This window comes from Acanthopagrus latus, chromosome 6 (genome assembly GCF_904848185.1).
Source record: "Acanthopagrus latus isolate v.2019 chromosome 6, fAcaLat1.1, whole genome shotgun sequence".
Lineage (NCBI taxonomy): Eukaryota > Metazoa > Chordata > Actinopteri > Spariformes > Sparidae > Acanthopagrus > Acanthopagrus latus.
In genome coordinates, this window is record NC_051044.1 from 19,342,772 (window position 1) to 19,365,485 (window position 22,714).

At 42.5% G+C, this 22,714-nt stretch overlaps 1 protein-coding gene across 1 annotated transcript; it reads right to left on the minus strand.

Moving 5' to 3' along the window:
* Window positions 1-956: 956 nt before the first annotated feature.
* LOC119020855 (arf-GAP with GTPase, ANK repeat and PH domain-containing protein 1-like) lies at window positions 957-21,468 on the minus strand. The gene is made up of 20 exons (XM_037100561.1): window positions 20,448-21,468; window positions 18,653-19,898; window positions 13,399-13,457; window positions 13,218-13,305; window positions 12,939-13,024; window positions 12,671-12,812; window positions 12,455-12,589; window positions 12,218-12,339; window positions 11,844-12,005; window positions 10,804-10,887; window positions 10,419-10,523; window positions 10,158-10,317; window positions 9,306-9,434; window positions 9,073-9,210; window positions 8,857-8,916; window positions 8,391-8,542; window positions 6,567-6,657; window positions 4,391-4,613; window positions 3,092-3,395; window positions 957-2,657 (listed from the first exon to the last, which is right to left on the minus strand). Exons 2-20 carry the CDS (start codon window positions 19,812-19,814, stop codon window positions 2,412-2,414), a joined length of 3,648 nt encoding a protein of 1,215 aa, XP_036956456.1. The 5' UTR covers window positions 19,815-19,898; window positions 20,448-21,468; the 3' UTR covers window positions 957-2,411.
* Window positions 21,469-22,714: the final 1,246 nt, after the last annotated feature.

Sequence of the window (22,714 nt, forward strand, 5' to 3'; positions counted from 1 at the left end):
GAAGAGGGACAAAATTAGGAGAAACAAAGCTTGTGAGAATTACTCCAAAACGAGTCCAACATGGCCTTCGCTGGCTATGGTTGTTTGGATCGGATGAAACTAGATAAATACTATCAGCAGATAAACTGACACCACAGCTGTGCTTTGCTGTTTTGTTTACAGTCTAGATTATAAAAAGAGTTGCCTTAAATAAACCTGAGTACCACATTTAAAAAAAACAAAAATGTTTATTTATTTTTTTTATTTTGTTTTATTTTATTATTACTGCTGATGAGTTTTCTCTATTTTCCGTGTATATTTTCTTTCCTTATGACTTCTAGGGCCACATGCCACGAGAACACTCTGCTTGGAGACAGTTTTGCAGGTATAAAGATGCTGTATTGTGTTTTGGGTGACCTGTACCTTTATAATGTTCACTAACATAATATTTTTGTTACTTCAGTGCAGTTTGAACGCTAACAGCTATAGATCTCAAATGTTGCCACGCTGGATCAATTCTTAACTTGCCCTCAGATATTGTTTTTTTTTCTTCTTCTTCTTCTTCTACATCACTTTTGTCTCTTTATGTGTTTGCCTTGTTAAATCACTGTACAACTGTAAAATCCAAGAAACTGAACCATCTCTGGGATGATACTATGGTATAAAAATGAGTCCATGACTTCGACCTAGAAAGAAGTAGGTCAGAGTCAGTAGGGACCTTTAACAAGAACTGGTTTGATCCAGAAGATCTCATGTTCAAATGGTAGCTGAGTGTTAAGTGATGGCCGCTGGGTCCACCTGTCCAGGAAACAGCTCGGAGTCGTCTGCAGCCAGCATGTACTTGGTTATGCACCTAGACCGCGTGATGTTCCTGCCTGCTGACGTCTCCCTCATTAATAGTTTACGTTCATTTTCTTTGACACAGCTGGCCCCTTTGAGCCCAAACAGAACAAAACAGACAACTCGGAACAAAACACCACAGTTTGGGCAGTAGCCTTAGTGTATTGATAATGAATGCTCTATGAGTCATTGCATGAGTAAAAAAATACAAATGGAGAGAGATGCTTACATCACAGACATGTACACTCAGCGGCGTCTTCAGATTAACATAAAAATACATACAGTACTGCAGGAGGGTCGCTCTTATGCCTTTTTTAAAATATTAAATTGGGCAACATTCTTCTATTTCATGTTGATTTTTCAGCCACTTACAAATATAATCATAGTCATTCAAAAGGCCCAGTTTTATAGATCAGAACCTCTTCCCAGTTTTAATCTATTAAACTATTAATTAGTCACAGCAGGAATAACATTAGTTAAGTAAAAAATGAAAAACGCCTCAACGGTCCACCAAAAACTGCATCATCTAAAAAGAACACACGTTAGTGCCGGAACATAATGAACTAAACCATCAGTTTTTGTATACATTCAATCAAAATCAAGGCGTTTACACATCTAGTATTACACTGGCCTTGATGATGAGCTGCTGCTGGAGTCATAATGCACACATCATGTACAGTGTTTATGTCACGCACAGTGGTACAAACATAACATAGAAATCTCAGTCTTGGATGTCAAAGAGTTAATCTGGGTGGTTATTAAAGGAAAAACCGAAACCAAGACGCTGCACAGCAAATCTCTGAACAGCTACGCGTAACCCTTTGAGTTTTATACACAGAACCGACTGTACAAATCATACAATAACAATCTCAGAAATGAAGCACTTCTTAAACTTTTAGAATTATAATACTTTTATCAATGCATTTCTATACAGTTATTTTGATTATCTTTAAAACAGCATGTCTTTTTCAGCCACTGTAAAGGTTTTTCTTTTTTTTTCTTTTTTTTTTTTTTTTTTCAACTCACACAACTTTTAACTTTTATGCACTGAAAGACTTGTCTGGCTGTGTTGACAGTCACACAGCACTCTAAATTTAAAACTGACATTCACTGTCAATGAAGATACGAAGTGTGGATGTGTGTTTAATGTTGGAATTTTCAAGCAGAGACGGACTTAAAAATAGAGACGTCCATCTTTGATATCGTAAACTTATTGCAGTACTTTACTTCTGGGCTCTAAATGCTCAGATAAGCTTGTTCGAGGCCGAAGGCAAATTTTGATTCTTAACTGAGAGGAGAGTAAAGTTTGAATACTGACTGCATGATGAAATATGACTCATACCAGCTGGTACACAGTGCAATACATTCCTACTGAATCATCTTCCTTCATCTTACCGTAGAAAGTGTTGTCAGAAAATTTCTCTTTTTGTTTTAATTAAATCTTTTCGAGCAGGCACGCCCTTTCAGAGCTCGGGGAGTGCAACATCTGGCAACATGTTCATCAGTCCTGCTGTTCATGTGTGACTGGGACGGCAAAGCGACAAGCTCTCTCTAAGACACACACACTCACACTCTACCAAGCCACATTTCGATTACGAAATGGCTCTTCTCGACGTGCTGTAACTCAAGCTGGTGGTGCCGCTCTTGTGCGAGATCTTCAGTGTCGTGGCAACTGTCAGGCTCGGCGTCATGGCTGCCGCGAAGCCGACCGTGGTAGCCGGCTCGTTCGGGCATCCGTGCTGGAGCAAGATGTCGACGCACTCCTGGCTGCCAGCACTGCGAGCCAGAACCAGCGCCGTCTGCCCCTGAGCGTCCCGGTATCGAACGTCACAGCCATACTGAAGAGGAGGTAAATGGAAAAAACAGCATTAGATTATGTAATTACCCCACAGTCAGCATTTTAAGGAGGTCTTGTTTTATGTGGCATAAATTTCAACTTTGTCCTGACAGGGCTGTCTTAAATTTTCCAAACAAAGGTGTGACTCAGTGAGCTTTAGTGCCTTTCACACATAGATCAACCTTGAATGGTCTGCTGAGTCATCGGTTTCGCCCCATTTTGTTTTCTGCTGAGGGCACCACTCAGAGGGCTCCTGAAGGGTAACATTTATTGTTTTGCTCGATGGTTTGTTGCGGAACAATATCTTACATGATCTCACAGCTTGTCAATGCTCTACCTTCACTGCAACATTATCTCTGCTTGTCTGCGTTGCACTTCTTGAATCTGATCATCCATACAAAGTGATTCATGTGCCAGAGCTGGAGGTAAACACACCCAAACAAGAAGCTGCGTCATCACCACATCAGCCTGCTGACAGGCAGCGTGCAGGGCAGAGCCGGGCAGTCGCAGCGCTAAGATCGACCTGGAGGAGAGCGCCAGGCTGAGGGGGGCGTTAATGTCCTCCTTAGTGCAGTGGGCCAAAAGGAGCAGCAGCTTGGGGAGGTTGTGTTCCATCACTGCCAAGAGAAGACGGCCGGATAGCGTGATGTCTGGGCCCTCGCCAGGAGTTGGAGGAGGCAACGGTGCCACAAACAGTTTTTGCTCATATTTGGCCCTGATCCACGACTCCCGTTCCTCACTGAAGGAGCAAATCGAAATTAGAGATGATGAATAGTCAGTGGGACACATTTACAGCCTCTTGTCTTTTTTTTGTTCAAGTATTTCAGTTTTTATCTACTGAAAATTGTTCACTCAGACACATTATTTAGTTTGCAGCTTATACATACATAGTGTAAAACATTAACGATGCCCTCCGCAAATGTATGGGGCAAACAAAGAAAACCTTGACAAAAAAGTACCACATTAAAATCCTTGAAAGAGACCTATTATGCTTTTTCGTGTTCATCCTTTGCTTCTGTGTGTGCTTGAGTGTTTTACAGCCTATAGGTTCTTGTGCATGTTAAAGATCTTGAGGGTTAAAAAGGTCAAAGTCTGCACCAACTGAAGCTCCTCTCTCCTGCAGAAAACACTGCTCCTGAAATGCATCGTCAGTAGTCCTGCCTTTAATTCTGTGACTTTGTGACATCACACTACATCACCATGTCATACATTTACACATTTAATACCTACCAACAGATTTAAAATTAACTAAACAAAGCTGCTCTGTTGTCGTTAGTGGCTCAGGCATGTGCGAGCTGACCAATCACAGCAGAGGGGGTTTATAGTGCCGCAGCACCGGACAGTATGAGTATGATTTGTTTTTTGAGCATTAAAGCATATAAACCTATTCTAGCAGTAACCCAAAATCAAATAATTAACTTAAAAATTAGCCTAATATGTCTCCTTCAAAATGGCACCTACACTTTCTCCATCATTAAAAATTCCAGAATATCATTAATAGGCAATTATTTTTAATTTCACAGACTAAAATGCTGAACAGATGTCCCGCCTCTTAAAATCAGGTTTTCAGTGAGCAGAGACAATTTATACTTTCAGCAGAATGAATGCAAAAACAGCCTTCTAGAGTGAAACTCCACAGATGAATCATTCAGTGAAGCTCAAACATTCAACCGAAGGAACAAGAAAAATCAGGTTTTTGACAGGAGGGAGAATTTATACCAAAGCCATCTTTACCGTGAAGCATCAGGTGCCGGTTTACGGCGGCCCAGTGTGCGCGCCTCCCATATGCTGTTCACCATGTGGTTGCCGATGGCACTGAGAACCAGCGTGAGCTCCCGTGGCAGATCATCAAGGTCCAGTGAGCGCACGCGCGACAGGTGGGTCCCCAAGTTTCTGTGGATCCCTGAACACTCTATGCATATGAGAGCTCCCAGGTTCAGACTGGCCCAGGTTGGATCTGGGAGAGAACACAATAAATTAGGTTGCCGTCCAGACCGTGTGTATATGGTTGATAGATTTTGTCCATTTAGGTATGCCAGTTTGGCAAAGTCATGCCACAGGTGTGTCTGTGAAACCCTGTTTGGAAGAGTTTTAAAGCAATGCGCTAAAATCTTTAGCCAGAATGCCAAACAATATTTCCCCTGTAGCTCTGCCCCTTTAAAGTGTTCCAACATTACAAGAATTTTCAGCATTTGATCTATTTTAGTTTGGTTTAGTGATATCTCAGACACTGACATTAATTATAAAATATATTAATTAATTTTGCTAACTGAAAACTAAGGTTCATCATTAATGTGCTTTGCAGCTAATTGCTCCGGTGTTGGACCAAAACCGAACATGTCAAAATCTTTGTACATCCCTCCCTAATTGGCTCGTTTACCTTCTGATAAACAATGTAGGATTTGTTTTGGCTTTGAGGATATTTTCCCTCACTGAAGTGAAAACAAGTTATTTCAAGGGCAGGAAGGCAACAGATGAGAGTTCAGAAAAGATTCAGTGAAGCATTTGGGGAACGACTTTCATCAGCAGGTTAATCCAACTTCATCCAACTACGTGCACACTAAGGTTAGTTAGTAATTCTTTTTGTGACACCACCATCTTGTGATATTACAACACCTGAACTAAGAACCTACGTACCTAAGTACCTACATCCTAAAATACAGAATGTTAAATGTACAAATAATCTAAAGGTAGTCTTCTTTGGACAGTGAGAAAAACTCATTCTCAATTTGAACTGCCTGCTTTTTGTAACTCCAAGTGGTCACGTCCATTTTCCATTGATTGGTTTGCTAAAGTGGTGTGGTAATGTGGCAGCCCAGGATATAATGTGAGCAGTTAACGTTTCTGCAAACCACAGATATATCCAGGGCTAACATTTGTGGCATATCACGTTCACATTATATACTTATTTAGTTACTTTCATATCAGGAGGAGGAAGAGGAGGAGGAGGAGGAGGAGGCGGCGACGGTGGCGTCACTACAGGTCAACAAGGCTGCCAAAAGGCCGACTGCTGCTCAAGTCACATCAATGCTTATCTTTAACAATAGGGATAGTTTAAGCCGTTTGTGAGGCGACAAAACCGGGTGATTTTATACGGTAAATGGTAAATGGTCTTGCATTTGTATAGCGCTTTCCAGTCTACTGACCACTCAAAGCACTTTTCAGTACTTGCCACATTCACCCATTTAAACACACATTCATACAGTGATGGCAGGGGCCGCCATGCAAGGCGCCAACTGCTCATCAGGAGCAATGTGGGGTTCAGTATCTTGCTCAAGGACACTTCGACACGCAGCTAGGGGGAGCCGGGATTCGTACCAGTGACCTTCCGATTACTGGACGACCAGCTCCACCTAGAGACCTGCAGACGTTTCCAGCCATTTTTCTGGCCACCAAAACCATCTGTTTTTCCTAAAAAGATGGATAATTTCCATCTGTGATTGTTGCCACCAAAACAGGTATTTAAAACCAGACCAAGATGTGCTTCTAACTCTAACCAAGTGTATTTTGTGCCTAAACCTAAGTAGAGCATAAGCAAGCGTAAGTGTTGTGTCAAGAGGGAATTTCAAGCATAAAGTTGCAACACAGAGAAACTTCCAGTGTTTACTTATCTGTGGTTTAGCTGAAACAGCCCTAGTTAACATTTTTTGCGGCACTTGGGTTGAATGTGGGAACTTAAAGTGCTCTATCTTCTCCTCATTCTTCACAGATTATTGTCCCGACCACAAATGTAACCACTCTAAAAAAGCATGGACAACCTGTTTGATTCATATATCAACATCACCAACCCTGTAAATGTAAATAAACTGAAATAAAAGTGCTGGGACTGATGACACGTGCAGGGTTCATATGAGACAAGATAGGTAACCCAGATATGAACATGCAGGAGAACAGCTTCTACGTCACTAACTTGGAGCATCGCAGTCAACACAGAAGTTGTTGCCCTTTGCGTTGCGGATTGCCTGCAGAGCGACCGCCTCGCTCTGGCTGTTCTTGCGAGCCTGTGGAAGACACACAGTATATGGTTATAAAAAGAGGAACAACCGTTAGCTAGTCCTCTGAGAAATAAGTGCTGCAACTGCTCTCATTATTAATAACGATGATTGTAATTTCCAAGAAGAAGAAGAAGAAGAAGAAGAAGAAGAAGAAGAAGAAGAAGAAGAAGAAGGCTATTATCATTATTATGACCATTTAAAGCTGTAAAATTATTGGTATTAGCCTAAAATGACATCCACTTCTCATAATATTAATAAAGAAATGCATCATGGAATAAAAGTAATTATCAAGAATCATTATATCAATGGCAATCGCAATTTTTGTAAAAGATTGAACTAATTCCACACGACTGTGGACACGACTCCCCACTCAAGAGCAGAAAACGAGCACAGCCCATTAGTAGACAGGACCGCATACAGTTCTGGAGATGGGGTGGGTTTTGGTAATGGCCAGTCCAATTAGCTGCCCTCATCCCTTTTAAAAGCCGTAGCAGTAACAGTTTGCTAATGGGCTGAGTAGAGTCCAGGCCAGATTCTCCTAAGAGAGAAGTGTTCTCCTCCAGGAGTCCCAAGGTGCAAATACACAGCACACAAATATGATTATAAGGGCCCTCTGAATGTACTTCCAACGGCAAATAATGTCTCCTGTAAATTTAATACGGGATAATAAATGTGTTTCCCAATTACTATATGCTGCTCATCTTGCACTTACTAAAATAAGAACACAAGACATTTTGATACACTGCAGGCATAATTTGGGGTAGAGGAATACTAAGTTTCAGCAGTTTAAATGTCTAAAACATTAGTTTTGATTTCCCAGAGGAAACTTAAACCTTTGTTGGAGCTCAGATCCTGTAACGAGCATCTCTACAATATATAAATCATCTCGTCATAAAAGCAGTTCTTTTCTGTGTGTGTGTGCCTCTTCCAACAGAAGCCTTGAGAATCATCCTTTAGGCTTATGGGAAGAGCTGGTCAGATGGAAACAAAGACACAATTTCATGGCAGCATGGGTGCCAACATTGCGCTGCGCCACCTTATCTGCATAAACACAACCTCAGGTGTATGACTCTGCCATTCTCAATGCGAGCAGGACCACACATCACGCTAACAAAGCGCATCTTGTACAAAAATGGCAATTTAGCTGCATTTGCACCTCTGCTTGCTTCGTGGCCGCACGAAAACAGAGCCTGAAATGTTTTGCAGGAGTAAGTGTGAGAACATTGTGTCAGAGTAGTCATAATATTTTGGCAGCTGTCTATTAAATTATTGCTTAAGAGGGACGCGCAACACAATCGCTTCACGCATGAGGAGAGAATATGATTAAAAGACACGGATGCAGTACTTTATTACCCCAAATAAATACTAAACATGATGGATCTGCACATTTAAAGTTGGTGCGGATGTGGAGAATTCTGTGAAAAACTTCACTAACACATTTTAATCAAGTTAAAATCATATTCAATTGTATAGATGGACATTTTTATGGATCCATTTAAAAAAATATCCTTTAAATCAGTAACGGATACAGAAATAATGATTGAAAGAATTACAAAAGCAAATGAAAAGCATGGTATAAACATGTGAAGGTGAAATAGGTGCAAAATGAGGAGTTAAGACCCCAGCATGTACACAATGAATGCAGTTAACAACAATAAGAGAATAAAGAAACAAGAATTATCATTGTATTAACTCTGTCTGCATCGGGATAGGACTGTGTGCCTGTTCTCCATTCTTGCCTTGTTTTTGCTGCTCTCACACAGCTGCAGGCTGGCCAGGATCTGGCTCTCAATGGCTTGGACCCACGAGTCTCTCTCCTCCACACTCTGGGCTTCAAAGTGCCAAGTCTGGCCAGTGCTCGACACGACGAGGAAGTCAAAGTTATCCTCGTCTGGCACAAAAACACATAAAAAATTATTCAAATTTCAGCAATAGCTTGCAAAAAAACTGTTTAAGTGTGCATGCATTAACAAATCCTGTTGTGTGAACTGTTGAACCGTAGCCAAAACTCCTACATGCTAAAATGAACATATATGTAGGTGAAATTATTTTGACGTATGGTAGAATATCAATCAAGCATTTGTATGAAATCCATTCTACAACAAAAGCTTACTACAATTAAATGTCCTTGTGAGAGGAATGAAAAGCAAAACAAGCACGTGCAGAGGGTCAGTCACTGTTTGAAGGATGTCAGATCAACATTACCTGTCTTGCTTACGTTTCTTAAGCTACCAAAGCTTTTAAGTTTCCACATTTTGCGCTTGGCTGCACAAGAAGATAGAAAATGTCAAAGAGAAGCCAAAGAGAATAAGAGAAAATAATGCATGTTGAAATAAAATCATATGTACATTTATAAAATTTTACATCATGGCTGTTTAAATGCTGAATATATATATATATATTTGAGTTCTCTTCATTTACCGTCTGCTTGGCCAAGGGTAGCGTCTCCTTTCTGGTTCATGCTCTTCTTCCTGCGATGCTTCTTCCTGTCTGTCAGCGGGGATGAGGAGCCTACATCTTTGGTGGAGGAGGAGCTAGACACGCCTTCAACTGCAGAGTCTGGACACAAGAACGGAAGGCAAAAAAAAAGCGCCTTGAAATAAATGTATCAGGTACAAAATTTGTTTGCACAAATTAATCTGCCCTTTACTCACCAACACTTTGAGCGTGGTTGGACAGTGTAGAGGGACACCGCTGCACCCCTCTGTTACCCCTCAGGAACAGAGCGCCACCCAGCCCTTCCATCTCCTCCACTTGCAGGAGGCTGCTGGCACTTACAGGGACTAAAGAGACCACAGCAAGCATGCACTTAATAAAAGATGAATTGAGACAAAAAATGAAATTAAAAAAAAGACTCTCATTCTGTTTGAACACCAGCGAAATAAAAGAGTGCGACTGAAGAAGTTCAGAAATCTGTCACACACTCTTTGTAAAACTAGTAAAATCCCTGATGGTGTCGTTCTTCTGTCGCATCTTTTCTTGGATTTTGAATTCATATGCAACTTTCTTATTCCTACCTGCCAACAAGTTTCACCACAAAGAGCCTTAACATCCAAAGAACAGTGCATTCTCTTCATCATTGTTATTTATTCATTTTACCATCGAAGCTCATTCCTATTAAAGGTGCAATACGTAAGAAGTGGCCACCTGTTGAATTCACACTCAAAACAAATTGGGGGGGGGCATAATTACTGTAGCTGCTGTTTGTTAGCCAGCCCCGCTAGTCATGCAGCCAGCAGTCCAGATGGAACATACAACTTTTACCTGCACGACATTTATCTGACACTTGTAATCCTTAGACATGTTTTACATAAGAAACACATGATACTCTTTAATGATCTGATGCAGTACTATAGTACTAATCTACCCAGGGCTTCTACTTGAAGAGGAGTACTTTTAGACTTTGATATTTCTTCTTTTTCTTATGTATAGGATCAAACCACACAGACTTATGAAAATGTTTTCGTTTAGGTAAAAAAAAAAAAAAAAAAAGTGTATTCTTTCACCTGGGCTGATAACTTCAGGTCCTGGTACATCTTTAACCCGTCCATTGAGGCCGACTGGAAGGCCGCAGGTGGGTACAGCACGAGGCGGTCTCTTTCCAGGCACCTTCACTGTCACTCGCAGCAGGTCCATCTCTTTCCCCGGGGCATTCAGCATGTAGTCCTGCCAAGCCAAACATCAGCCGTTACCACCAACCGCTAGCTGTCAGCTCTGCTTTCAGCAGCACAATGCTTCAAAAGCGCTCCGTAAACACACTGACTCACATTGACACTGGAGTGATAGGACAGTATGCCGTCGTTGGACAGCGTGACATACTTCTTCTTCCACTCTTTGTTGAGCGAGTTCCCACTGCGTTTCAGCAAGATGCCCTGACAGAGGTGACAAAAAAACCAAAGAGTGAGAATTTATGTCCGACGTCTTGTGCGCTCATCTCACAGATTTCGGCAGCATGACAAATGCTGGCTGCCAAAAACACCCACAATCCTATTCATCGGGCCAATATGGGGGATCACAACACATCATGGCTCTGCATGATGAAACAGCCTTCACACATTTGATTTCAAGTGACTGCTGTTGTGATGTCCTCGGCAGAAGGTCATGAGATGCATCATATTTGTTTCTCTTCAGCATCTGCATTCTGTTTCCTACCTGTTTGATGGGAATAAAGCGTCCACTCCCCATATCGCCCTTACACTCTGCACTCCTTCTGTTTGAGTCACTGCCTCTCCGGCCCTGGACAGACATGAGAAATTTGATTTAGAGCTCATTAAGTATGGAAGTTTTTCTTATTATACTATGTGCATTTCATCACAAAGCCATTCAAAGTAATTTCAAATGTGGGTGAGTTTCTGCTGACTGCAAAACCTGGCTTATAAAAGTAACAGATATCTATAGAAATGGGTTTAATTTCAGTGCCACTGCTGCACTAATCAATATTTCTAGATTAACAATGTCCCTGTTCGCCTCGTCCAGTTTTAAAGCCAAATCCCAAACCAAGTTAGGTAATTTCTAGGTCATAAATTACTTTTCGGAAAAGTTATTTGACAATTTGATTTAGAAAAAGGCCTGTTCTGTGCATAATTTGGTAATCAAAATGTAAACATCAAAGAAGATGGAATAAACTGCTGAATAGCCAAAGGGATAATGGTAGCACACAAACTTCTTCAGGACAGTGTTGACAAAAACATTTCACTGATTTATTCCAACCAAGACAAACAACAAGCTTACTTTTTGGCCTGTTGGCCTCCATCAGAGCCACATTGGTTGACATGGCCAGAATAACTTGGTGAAATGGAGATTTGTCAACTCTGTCCAGAATAAGTAAAACAAAAATGAAATGAAATAAACCTCGGATGGAGCAAAACATGGAAAACATGCAATGTTCTTTTCCAAATCCTATCTACTTATGTGCTGTTTACACTGGTTATACCTCCAGACCCTACTCTGTGAGCAAACTGTTCACTATAATCGAATGTTATTACAAAGTCTTGTTGGTTTTAGCCACATCAAGTGTATAAAAAAATACCGCTACCCAGTGTTTGTCTTTAAGTGCTCAGAATCTTTAGAATCATGATGATTAAAACACATTACCTGGGAAAATGGGTCAAAGCAAACCAAAAAAAAAACCCAAAAAACCCAAAAAACGAAAAGGAAAAGAGCAGAAAAACAAAAACAGTCCATGTAAGTACCGCAAATCGTGAGGTGCGTCTCCGGGTGGCGCTCCGGACTGACCCGGGCGTGGCACTTTCCTGTTTTTCTCCTCTCGCCGCCCTGCCGATCTCTTTATGGCTGATCACAGGAGTGGAGGGAAGCGATGAGGAGTAATCACTGCTCTGGCCACCATTACTGGCCTTAAGAGAGGAGAGAGCCGGCGCAGGCAATGAATGAAGTGATAATTGAGCAGTAAAGGGGGTTAATTAAGTTTGTTACAACAGCAAAAATAGAAGGACATAATGGCAGGAAGCCTAAAGTATACTCAGTGAGAAAAGGTATACTTAAATGGAACAACTTAGTGCAGCTTTTTTCAGACAGTGTGGAACAGATGGTCCAGTAAGTGTCTTACCTGTCCTGGGAAGACACCTGACACTGGGGTGGAACCTCCAGAGTGACTTGGAGAGTTGGGGAGAGACTTACAGGAAGCCAGCAGAGCAGCTTGCTTCTTGGCTGCCATGATCTTCTGAGCAGCTGTTGAAGAAAATCCAAAACATTCGCCCTAAATAAGACACGTAACCCTCATATTTCTGCAACTACTGCAGCACGGTCCTCAGTTCTCTGGTGCAGCTCTGAGAGGGACACATACCATCAGTGAAGACCCGGTTCACGTTGAGGCCGTACGTTGCGCAGGTTTCATAGTAGGTGCAGCGCCGCACATCTGAGCAGAGCTGTCTGGCCCTGGCATCATCGATTACTCTGGGGTTGGTGCTGCTGATCTTATCTGGGAAAAGCACAAGAAAAGTCCACCTCTGCAAACATCTGAAATCAAAGCATACGTTGCGTGCGTGCGTGAGGGACTTACCCTGAGTGCCGACTACTACGAAAGGAATCTCAGAAACAGGCCGGTGGACAGCGAGCTGGTGGTAGATTTTGTAAACTTCCTGGAAGCTGGACTCATTTTCCAAACTGAAGACCAGGATAACTGCATCTACCCAACTTGCAAACTGAAGAGAAACGGAGGAGGAGAAAAGTAGCACCCAGAATAATCAGGAGGAAGATGACAGTAAGGCACTTAATTAAATCAAATTTAAATTACAATCCACTTTTACCAAATTCAATTTCCAACCCACCTGAGCACCTGGGAGCTCTGTCTCCTCTCTGATTATCATCAGGTGGCTTTGTCCATCTACCAGGACGTCCTTAATGTACTGGCGCCCTGTAAAAACACAGTATGAACATGTAAACATACCCTGGCTCTGGTCATGAATGATCTTAGTATCATACGCAGTCAGTATGAATGTTATTCAGGTGGATGAGGATTACATTCAGCAGTATTTCATCTATTGCCTCTATGCACTGATACTTTTATAAAAACACAACTTCTGTATTTGAGGACATGTGCAACCAACCTTCAGCATTCTCCAGCTGCAGGTAACTTCCTGTCAAGTGTCTGTGGACCAGAGCTGACTTCCCGCTGCACAGACCTCCCAAAACACCCTACAGAGCACAAACACACATACAGGCATAGAGAAGATGAACTTAGCACTAATTCCATCAAACCGTTTGTGAAAGTACTGTCTTAATGCCTACCAGGTGAAGCTCTTGTATAGGCTGGCTCATGGTCCACTCCTGACTGCTGGTGCACACAGCTGAAGACAAAAAAATTAGGTTTGATTGATAAAATGTTCAAAATTGGCTCAGTACAGTAATGATTTGATGTATTGGTAATATGATGCTCATTATATAGTTTAAATAAGACCACTTTTTTTGCTACAAGCTGTAAACTAACACTTGTGTAGTCCACACACGTCCATAAGTAACCAGAGTTTTGTTTAGAGTCAATAATATGTGTTAAGTAGGCAAGTTGCATACCTCTGGTCATGGGTGTGATGAAGTCAGCTAACCAGGCCCCCTCTTCTAGTGGTGGAGCTAAAATAATCTGAGCTAAGCTTAACTTGAGTCTTTAGAGACAGAACACTAAAGGCATCTTGAACGAAAAAGTCCATATCGCCATACAAGGAAGTTGTACTCAACGTTGGTAGGCTGAGCTGTCATGATGTCCCAGTACTCTGTATTGAGCCGTAATAGAAGCTGATGTCATGAAACTGTTGTGTGGGCAGTAAAGGTAAAACTGTGAGGGTAAAGGCATTTTAAACCTTATGTGGGGGCAAAATCGCTAAGTTGTTGAGCATTTTCTTTATCCAATTTGACTGGTGATTCCATTAATGCAGTTTTTATATGAAGGTGACCATTAAAAGTGAAGCTCTGACTCTCTCCCCACTCTAAATGAAGGGGGCCTGGTCTTGTTAGCCTGAAATAACTGCCAGGGGGTATTGCCAAGATGGCTGCCGAGTAGCAAGACTTGCCTAAAAGGAATTTGGCTAAATTAATCAAGAGCTAGACATAGCTCTGTAAATGTACGAGAAAGAAGTTGATATCAGATCAAGTTATAAAACAAGCCTGTTTCTTGCCGTGTTTCTATAAAAGAGTGATTGCTGCCTGCTGGCCAGGTTTCCTCGGCCTGCCTGCGGACACACTGAGCAGTGTCAAGTGTGTCCAAGCTTCCCCACTGGGAGCAGGGAGGCTGCAGCTCCCAGACACCGAGCACCCAGAAAATTCAATCAAGTGTATAAATGTGCAAGTCTGCATGAGTTAGAGAGCATGCCAGATATCTTTAGTTTACCCTAACATTATCAGACACGCCATGTTTTTGCATTATATTATGGTCACCCTGGGAAAAAAAACCTCCTAACAAGGCATTTATTCTTTAATTCAGCTCTAAAAACGTATTAATCTTTAAAAAGAAAGAATTCAGCCAGCTGTGGGGAGGTAATTCATCTTATTCCCAGAGCAGTTTCCCTCATTTCATGAATTTTATAGAAGTCAGTGTCGACTGAAGCAAGACAGATCTGCCACTTGGAGCTCTGTGGTATTAAGAAGGTGAGACCTGATTCGGAAATGCTTCTGAGAGGAGCAGATCTGCAACAGAACAAGTCAAATGACATAAAATATAAATAGTGTGTTAACACAGAATGTTTGCTCTGAGCTATTACTGTCTGTTATTGAGTCAGCTAGAGTTTTAATACACAAGCTGCGATCTGCCTTATCCAGTATTGTTATGTTACACTGACTATCATTTCTAAAATATTCCATAAATAGACCAAACAGCAGTGGGAAAGGTGAAACTATTGTGCTGGTGTTTTTTTGTTTTTTTTTCTCGTAAGAAAAACAAGTCTTGAGGGCTGAAATGTGAAGATGGATGTTTTTATACTGAATGATCAATGAAAGGATTCTGGTTACTTTAATGCCCAGCCTCACTTTGTATCAGACGAAAAGGAAATGGCTCTGTTAGACATGATAGAAGATAACTGCTGATAAGTGACTCATCTGGTTACAGAACATCGTGTTTAGGTTGAGGCAGACGTCAGCGTCTCCAGAGATGAGCAAACCCATGCCTCTGTCAGTTCTTCAGTCTTTGAATCACATCAGAAATTGACCAAATTTAACAAGGACGCAAAAGACAAAAGCTTATATTCAGACTGAGAGGAGTATAGTGTGTCTAATGCAAATGAACTCGCTGTGAAAGCCTCCGCTTTGACATCGCGAAGATGATCCATCACCATTTATTATATGTTTACCAACTCAAATAGACCAGTGCCTGTGTTGGTTTTCTTTGGATTCAGTGATAAGAAAATCCACTCTGCAGTGACTGAGTGTTAATATTAAAAAACCTGTATTATGCTCCAAGTGTCACATTGATAAATAGTGGCGCAGTTATGGCCAAATAAATCTACGTCACAGCTTAACTGTGATCATAATGATCCTCCAGCTGTGTGGGTTGATTGTGTGGCAGTCGGTTGAGTAAGTAATGCTTTATTAGATGTGGCTGATATTCTAAAATTAGACTTAACCAAATGATGTGACACAAAAATTCATAAAGGCGGCACAGTTACAGCACTGTTGCAGATGTTTGAATTACTCTTATTCTTCTGACTCCACACCTCAGACTCTCAGATTTAACTCTGAGGTGCTCCGCGCTCTATAGAAAATGTCAGTCTCACATCACCTTCCCCTCCTCTCTCATATTCAGTCACAATGTTTTGCAGCGATGAAATGATTCAGCCGGAGCATCATTATAGCACACCTCCACCAGGGTCAGGGTTGAGGATAACAAGAATCTTCAAACGAGGCAGAATAAGACGGAAAAGATCAAAGATGCCAAGGAAATGATGGATCCAAAGAATTCCCTAAAACAAGTTGATGTTACTTGCAATACTTTCCGACACCGAGACTGAGAGTTTTCTCCTTTTTAACGGTTTGACTTGCTGACTGAGGTTGCTCTTAACATGCAGGTTAGAGTGCCAGTGCTCTAACCTCAGTAGAATTAGAGCAAAGGTGCCTCTGTGAGTGGACGCTCAATAAAACACACACACACACGCACACACACACACACACACACACAGAGCCATGAAGGACACCGCACACATCTGCAGATATGAGGCTGAGTAGAAAAAAAACAAAATGATAAACACACACACACACACACACACACACACACACACACACACACACTCCGAATGTCGGGTCACGTTGTGTTCGGGCGGAGCCACGCCGTCGTGCGCTTCTCACAGGGACACAGATTCTAACTTTAAACCCCCTCATCTCCATCTTTGGGCAATCCCCACATCCTCCCCACCCCTCCACACTCTCCCCTCTATCAATGGCGTCACACCACAGACCAAACAGCATCTCTCACGGCTTGCTGTTGCCATGGCAACTCCATTTTCCAGAAGCCTCCAGCCCGGGTCTCTATACAATAAATGGTCTCTCATGGATACAGCGACGAGTGTGAGAAGCACAGAGACACGATGTCCACCTGCGAGGCTGAGAATAAGCCAGCATGTGTCTGTACACATTTGGATCATGGTGACAAACAATTTCTGAATTAAATTTAATCTATAATGCTCGTCTATTGCCAGGAAACTGACACGATATGCTGAAATTACAGGTTCAGCGCGACTCAACATTTAAACACAATATAGCGTCGGCGAATGAATAGGCTCCATTTGAAGGCTGATTAACTCCATGCACAGAGCAGGAAGTAGCAGGTCTCCGCTCCCCTCACTCCTCCGATGAACACAGCTCTGTGTATCCCCAACCTTAATTATTCATGTCCCACTTACTACTGACAAATTATTCAGAGCTTATTCCAATGCCACACTTTCTGTCATTTTCTTTAGAACATATCAATAAAGATTAAAAATTGATAAAGTTGCATAATTTCCTTTATCTTAAATAGAGAAGTCTGAATATTTCATAAGGTGTTTCCATAGTTTTTGACAGGACTGAACTCGTTTCTATTTGTTTTGGGAGTGTCAGGATTTTGGGAATTCCTCATAACACATATTAGTAAAAGTGCTGAGACAGATCAGGAGGTGTCGCGCTTTCCACTATCAGAACAGAGGCTCTTCAACTGATGCTGATGAGGAACAACTTGTACTGTATTTTAAAGCTTTGTCTGCAACATTAATGATGTTAAAGATTCTATTAATGGCTGATTTTAGCTTAGTTGTACATGTTATATTTTTATATTTACTTTTTACATACAGGTAGACAATATCCTGTTCATTTTTCTACCAGACGACTTGGAGGCCCAAGGAAGACGATTAAATTGGCTTTTAGATCTTTTCTGTAGTAAATCTAGGGATCATCATGGGGCTGTAACGATAACCCTCGTTGTCAGTTAATCTGACGGGTCCAGTCGTTGATTGCTATCAGAAAACAGTAAATGTGGCCATGACAGTTTCCTCCAGTGTGACCTCGTCAAAGAGTTCATTTTGTCCGAGTTGTGGTCCAAAACCCCCAAATGCTGAGAATTATTAAATGAGGCATTTGTTTGTTTGTTTTTTAATTGAAAAGATGAATTAAATTATTAATCATTAATCAGAGTCATTGTCCATTAATTTTCTTGCCTGATCGAGCAATCAGCTAATTGTTTCAGGTCAGATCATAAATAAATCTGAGTTATGGTCCACCCTTGTGTGCCTGACAGAGTGAAATCTGCCAGTTAACAAGGTAAAAGCCACGTAACTGTTTGAAACATGCAGCTCTTTTAACAACTCAACTTTATTACATTATACCTACCAATATCAGTGATGTCATTTTATTTCTTCCTGCAGCTTTGATAGAAGAAATTCCCTATATTTTTTTCCCGAGGCCTGTGCTGAATTTCAATAAGTTAGATAAGATTGTCGCCATATGATCGCCACATTTCACGTTTTAGATACACTGACAGGATCTCCACATCCTCACCAGATCCCTCAAAGAGGCATGAAAGGTAACGCAGACCTGATCTCAGGCAAGCTTTCATTCAGCTGTAGTTAAACCAAACGTGTTGATACAGAGAGAGTTAAACGATCTGAGGAAACAACAGCAGCTTATTCCAACAGAAAATTACCACAGACGACACTTTTAGTGCTGTAAACCAAATTCAAAATCTATTTGGCAGGAAAATAAGCATTATAAAGTCAGGCTGATGACTGAAAAACACAACTGTGTTTAAGTAAAGCATTTGTGCATCGTTGGGACTAAATGTGGTCCACACAGCTCCAGAGAGGGCGATGTAAGTGACACTAACTGTGTGATCCTGCAGTGAAGATGATCTTTATCGTCGCTTAAATTTCCATCCAAGTGGGCCCTCTATATTGTTATTTTCCCCTTTTATTTTGTTAGGTCTGTGCAGCACTGTGGGGCTCAAAATCAACAACAGTGAAAATGTATGAAATATAACCAAATTAAATATCAAAGTTGTGTGTCCAGGTGCAGCGGATGCATGAGGCCTTACCTTCCTCCTCACTCGAGCCTCTTTCCACAGCTGGATATAGGGGGGGTGTAGTGTTGGCACTGGGCGCCGCAGCTGCACTTTTGGTGAAAATGCCACTGATGAACTTCAGCATCTTTCGGTCGCGAGGAGGAGCTCGTTGGATTGTTCCTCCCTGGCCCTCCTTCCCCTTCTTCAGGTCCTCAGAGGGGGAATGTAGGTCACTGTTGTCCAAGGTACGACTTGTACCTTTCCTCTGAGGCCTGGACACATCGGTGGCAGGAGGTGTTGGGAAAGAAACAGATACCGTCTTAAACCTCTCCCCCTGAGGGCTGTCCCTGGTCATGATGCCTGAAAATCCTCCGCTCATGGGAGCTCCGGGGCGGATGAGCGTGCCCCTGCCGTCGCTGTCGGCCCAGGATGCCCTGTAAGGCCCCAGAGTTGTAGCTGCCATTAAGGGGGACTGGTCCCCCATACGGTTATCCCTCCGATCCAAAGTCTTAGCAGAGTGATAGAGGCTTGTGTTGGTCTCTCTGACTTCCCTCCAGCACGCCGAGTTGCCTCCTGTGTGGGACCTCATCATGACTTCAGGACGCTGGCTGACTTGTGGCGGGATGGAAAAGGGGAGGCTGCAACGTGAGCGGCTGCTCAGGTCCGCTCCATTTTCACCCTTCAGGAACAGCATGGGGGGCTCTCTGTAGAGCTCCGTCTTTGGGCGCAGGGCTTCTGAGCGAGGCCCCTCTCGGCGCACTGTTCCCTCAGAGGTAGTCCCTCCATAGACTTTGACCATCTGCCTGACAGGTGCATGTACAAAAGAAGTGTCTTTACTGCTTTTACCGACTGATACAATGTCTTTTTGGTGTCCATGAGCTTCCCTCCTCTCAGGCTTCCCCCAGCTCTCAATGGGGCTGCCATATTTGACCTGTTCCACCTCCTCTTCCACCTGTGTGTTTTCTTTCTCCAGCACTTGAGTACATACAGGTCCTTCATCCTTTTCAGGGGCATAGCTCCGCTCCTTCTCCTCCTCCTCCTCCTCCTCCTCCTCCTTCTTAGGGCTCCCTTCCCCCTCTGGAAGAGCCTCCCTCTGGTTCCCTGCTACATCCTCCTCTGGCACAGCCTCAACCTTCACCAGAGTGAGGGAAATGAGGTAGGTGGTGCGTCTCTGTGGGTTGGCTGCCTTGCTCATCGGGACAGCAGACTTCAGCACAGTGGCACCTGCTCTCTGACCTACCCAGACCTGCCCACCTCAGTCATGGCAACTGGGACGAGACTGAGGCAGAGGAGAGAGAAAATCTCAGATCAAACAGAGCTATCTGATCAAGCCCTCTGGAGCTGATTGTGTCTGATATCAGGGCCGTGCAGCTGACAGGAACCTCAGCTTCCTTTTAAAATGAAGACGTGAGGACTCGGTGGGAAAAAATTCAATGAGGGATGCTTCGAATTGCAAATTTCAGAATATATTTAAAAGGGTGGCCCAGTGGTGAAACAAGTCTAGACTGTTTTTTTTTTTTAATGCCTCCATTAATCCTCCTCAATGCACACTGCTACTACTGGTCTCTACCACTGATTCATTCATAATCCTCCCCTCTCTTCGCTTTGCTTACCTTCTGTAACTCACCTAATCTGCACAAATCTGACATGCAGACACACTGATAGATACAAGGAAACATTTCTCTTTACTGTGTTCATGTCTCAGCCTAGATTATGCAACAGTCAGTACATTCACTTGATCCTTTTCTTGACTAGGACTTCAAACGAATATTGACCGAATAATGCCACATTACCACAGTATATGTCTCATCTTTCGCTCACATCATACCTTCATTTTCCCCTGAAGAATATCCATTGCACACCCTTGTACATCTGATTTGATGAAGGATTTACCTCGCCATCAGATTACCATTCCTATCAAACGACACATCAAACAAGGCTGAGAAGGAAAAAAAGGAGCTCCGGCTCATGAGTCCAAGAGAAAAAAAAAACAGGTGGAAAGGGAACAGGCTGTAAAAACATCAAAATGGAAATCATTCACTTGTCACGAAGCGTCTGGCAGCTGGAGCCTCCGTTCGACAATGTCATGCATAAAATTATGTATGCACGGTGTGAGGGTCACTGGGAGATGCTGAAAAACATCTGTTGTTATGTCCCCAGATTTTTTTCTTTTAAAAAAGAGAGACAAGTCGCCGGATTTTTGCAGCCCGAGCAATGCTTCCTTGTGCCTGTATCCCTCTGGAGAGCAGCTCCTCTCGTTCACCGCATCCTCTCCTCCGAGTGCCTCATCCAATTAGCAAGTCAATAAAATGTGTCTGTGAGGCAGAGGAAGCCCACCAGCTCACCACAGCCCCTCCTCCTTTTTTTCCCCTCCTCTTCTCGCTGCCACAGAGCCTTGCAGCCCCCCTGCTAGCCCGCCGTTAGCCTGCCGCACACCCTGCTCCACACTGGATCCAGCCCTGGCAAACAGGATGGGGATGAGTGGCTTGCAGTGAGGTGATGGTGGAGGACGAGGTGGTCCTTGCCCGTGTTCATCGGGTTTCTATCTGTGCCGACACAACAAAAGAGGCAGGAGGGAGAAAGAAAAAAAAAAGCCTCAGCGCCGCTCCTGCCAGTGCATCTGCTTCGGTCTCCAGCTCTTTCTCTCCTCCTCAGAGCGATTTATGAGCAGCTCCTGCTCTCTCTCCCTGCTCCACTGTCAGTCCCCTCAGAGGCAGAAAGTGAGGATGCACAGGAGGGAAAGATGTCTATGGATCAATGCAGCGGGACATAAAGTAGAGGGAGAACAAAAATGTGCAGCAAGGGAAACTGAATTATGTAGCATGTAATTAAACTCCATCCGTAGGTAACTGAAGATACTAATTTGGGTGCGCAGGTGACGCTGCAGGAAAGAGGAGGAACATAAAAAGGGAGAGAGAAGGAGAAAATGCGTGTTGTGAAAACAAAACATGAAAGAAAACGTTCTCCCATCACTGCACAATCTCTCTTCAGGGGGAAGCCACTTCATCTCCCCCCTCTGCTCGACTCCTCGTCATTAACCTGTCAACAGTTTCTTAAAAAAAAAAAAAAAAGATTTAAAAATCAAGTTAATTAGCATTTTTCAGCTAAACACGAGGTTCCTGATCCTCTATCGGTGAATCAGATATTTGAAGCTATCAAAACACAGCAATTACAGCTAAATAAGATCAAGCTGTGAACCTCACAGGGTGAACGCAAAAATAGATGCTGTTGTAAATATCGCATTTGGAATACATAAAGATTGCATGTGCACGTTAATATTTCACATGGCCTATTTAGGTCAGAAGCATGTAACAAATAATGGTTCAGATGTCAAGGTTTACAGCTCAGCAGGGTGAAGATACTGAACTGAAAAGATCCTTCTTTGAATAACATGTCAAACGGCTGCAGCTGGAGCTTTCCTGTAGTCAAATGTTAATGCTAATTTCACTGCTTCAAGGATGAGTTTGACATTTTGGGTCACTGACAACATTTTCATGTCTATAAGCTAAGAATGTAGCCGGAAGCTGCTGCCAGTTAGCTTAGCTTAGCATAAAGAGGGGAAACAGAAGAACAACTAGCTTTGTAATTTCTACACTTTATCTTTTGTACACATTAAATCACAAATTGGCAGAGAAATAGTATGTTTCTTAAGCTTTAGTGGTGCTGGTGTCCTCTCTTTACACTAAACTAAGCTAAAATAACAGGTACTAGCTTCAGCTACACATTTAGTGAAAATTAGTGTCAGTCTTCTTCTCTCACTCCCAGCAAGGAAGCTAACAAATAAATAACCCATAATCTCGACAGCTAGCTGCCTCGCCCCCTCCCCATTTCCAGTCTTCATGCTATGATAGGTAAGCTAACGAGCTGCCAGGGGTAGCTTCATATTTACTTTACAGAAAAATAAGAGTGATACCAGTAGGAATTGAATTATTCCCTCAACTTACACGCAGCCTCTGTCATTATTCAACTTTTTTACAGGCATACAACAAGAAGGAGACAGAGCTCCTGATACATGAAAGAGCAGTTTGGAGGTGCTAACAAGAGCTTTAGATGTATACCTATTTTAAAGCTACATGTTTACATTCGTTTTTGTTT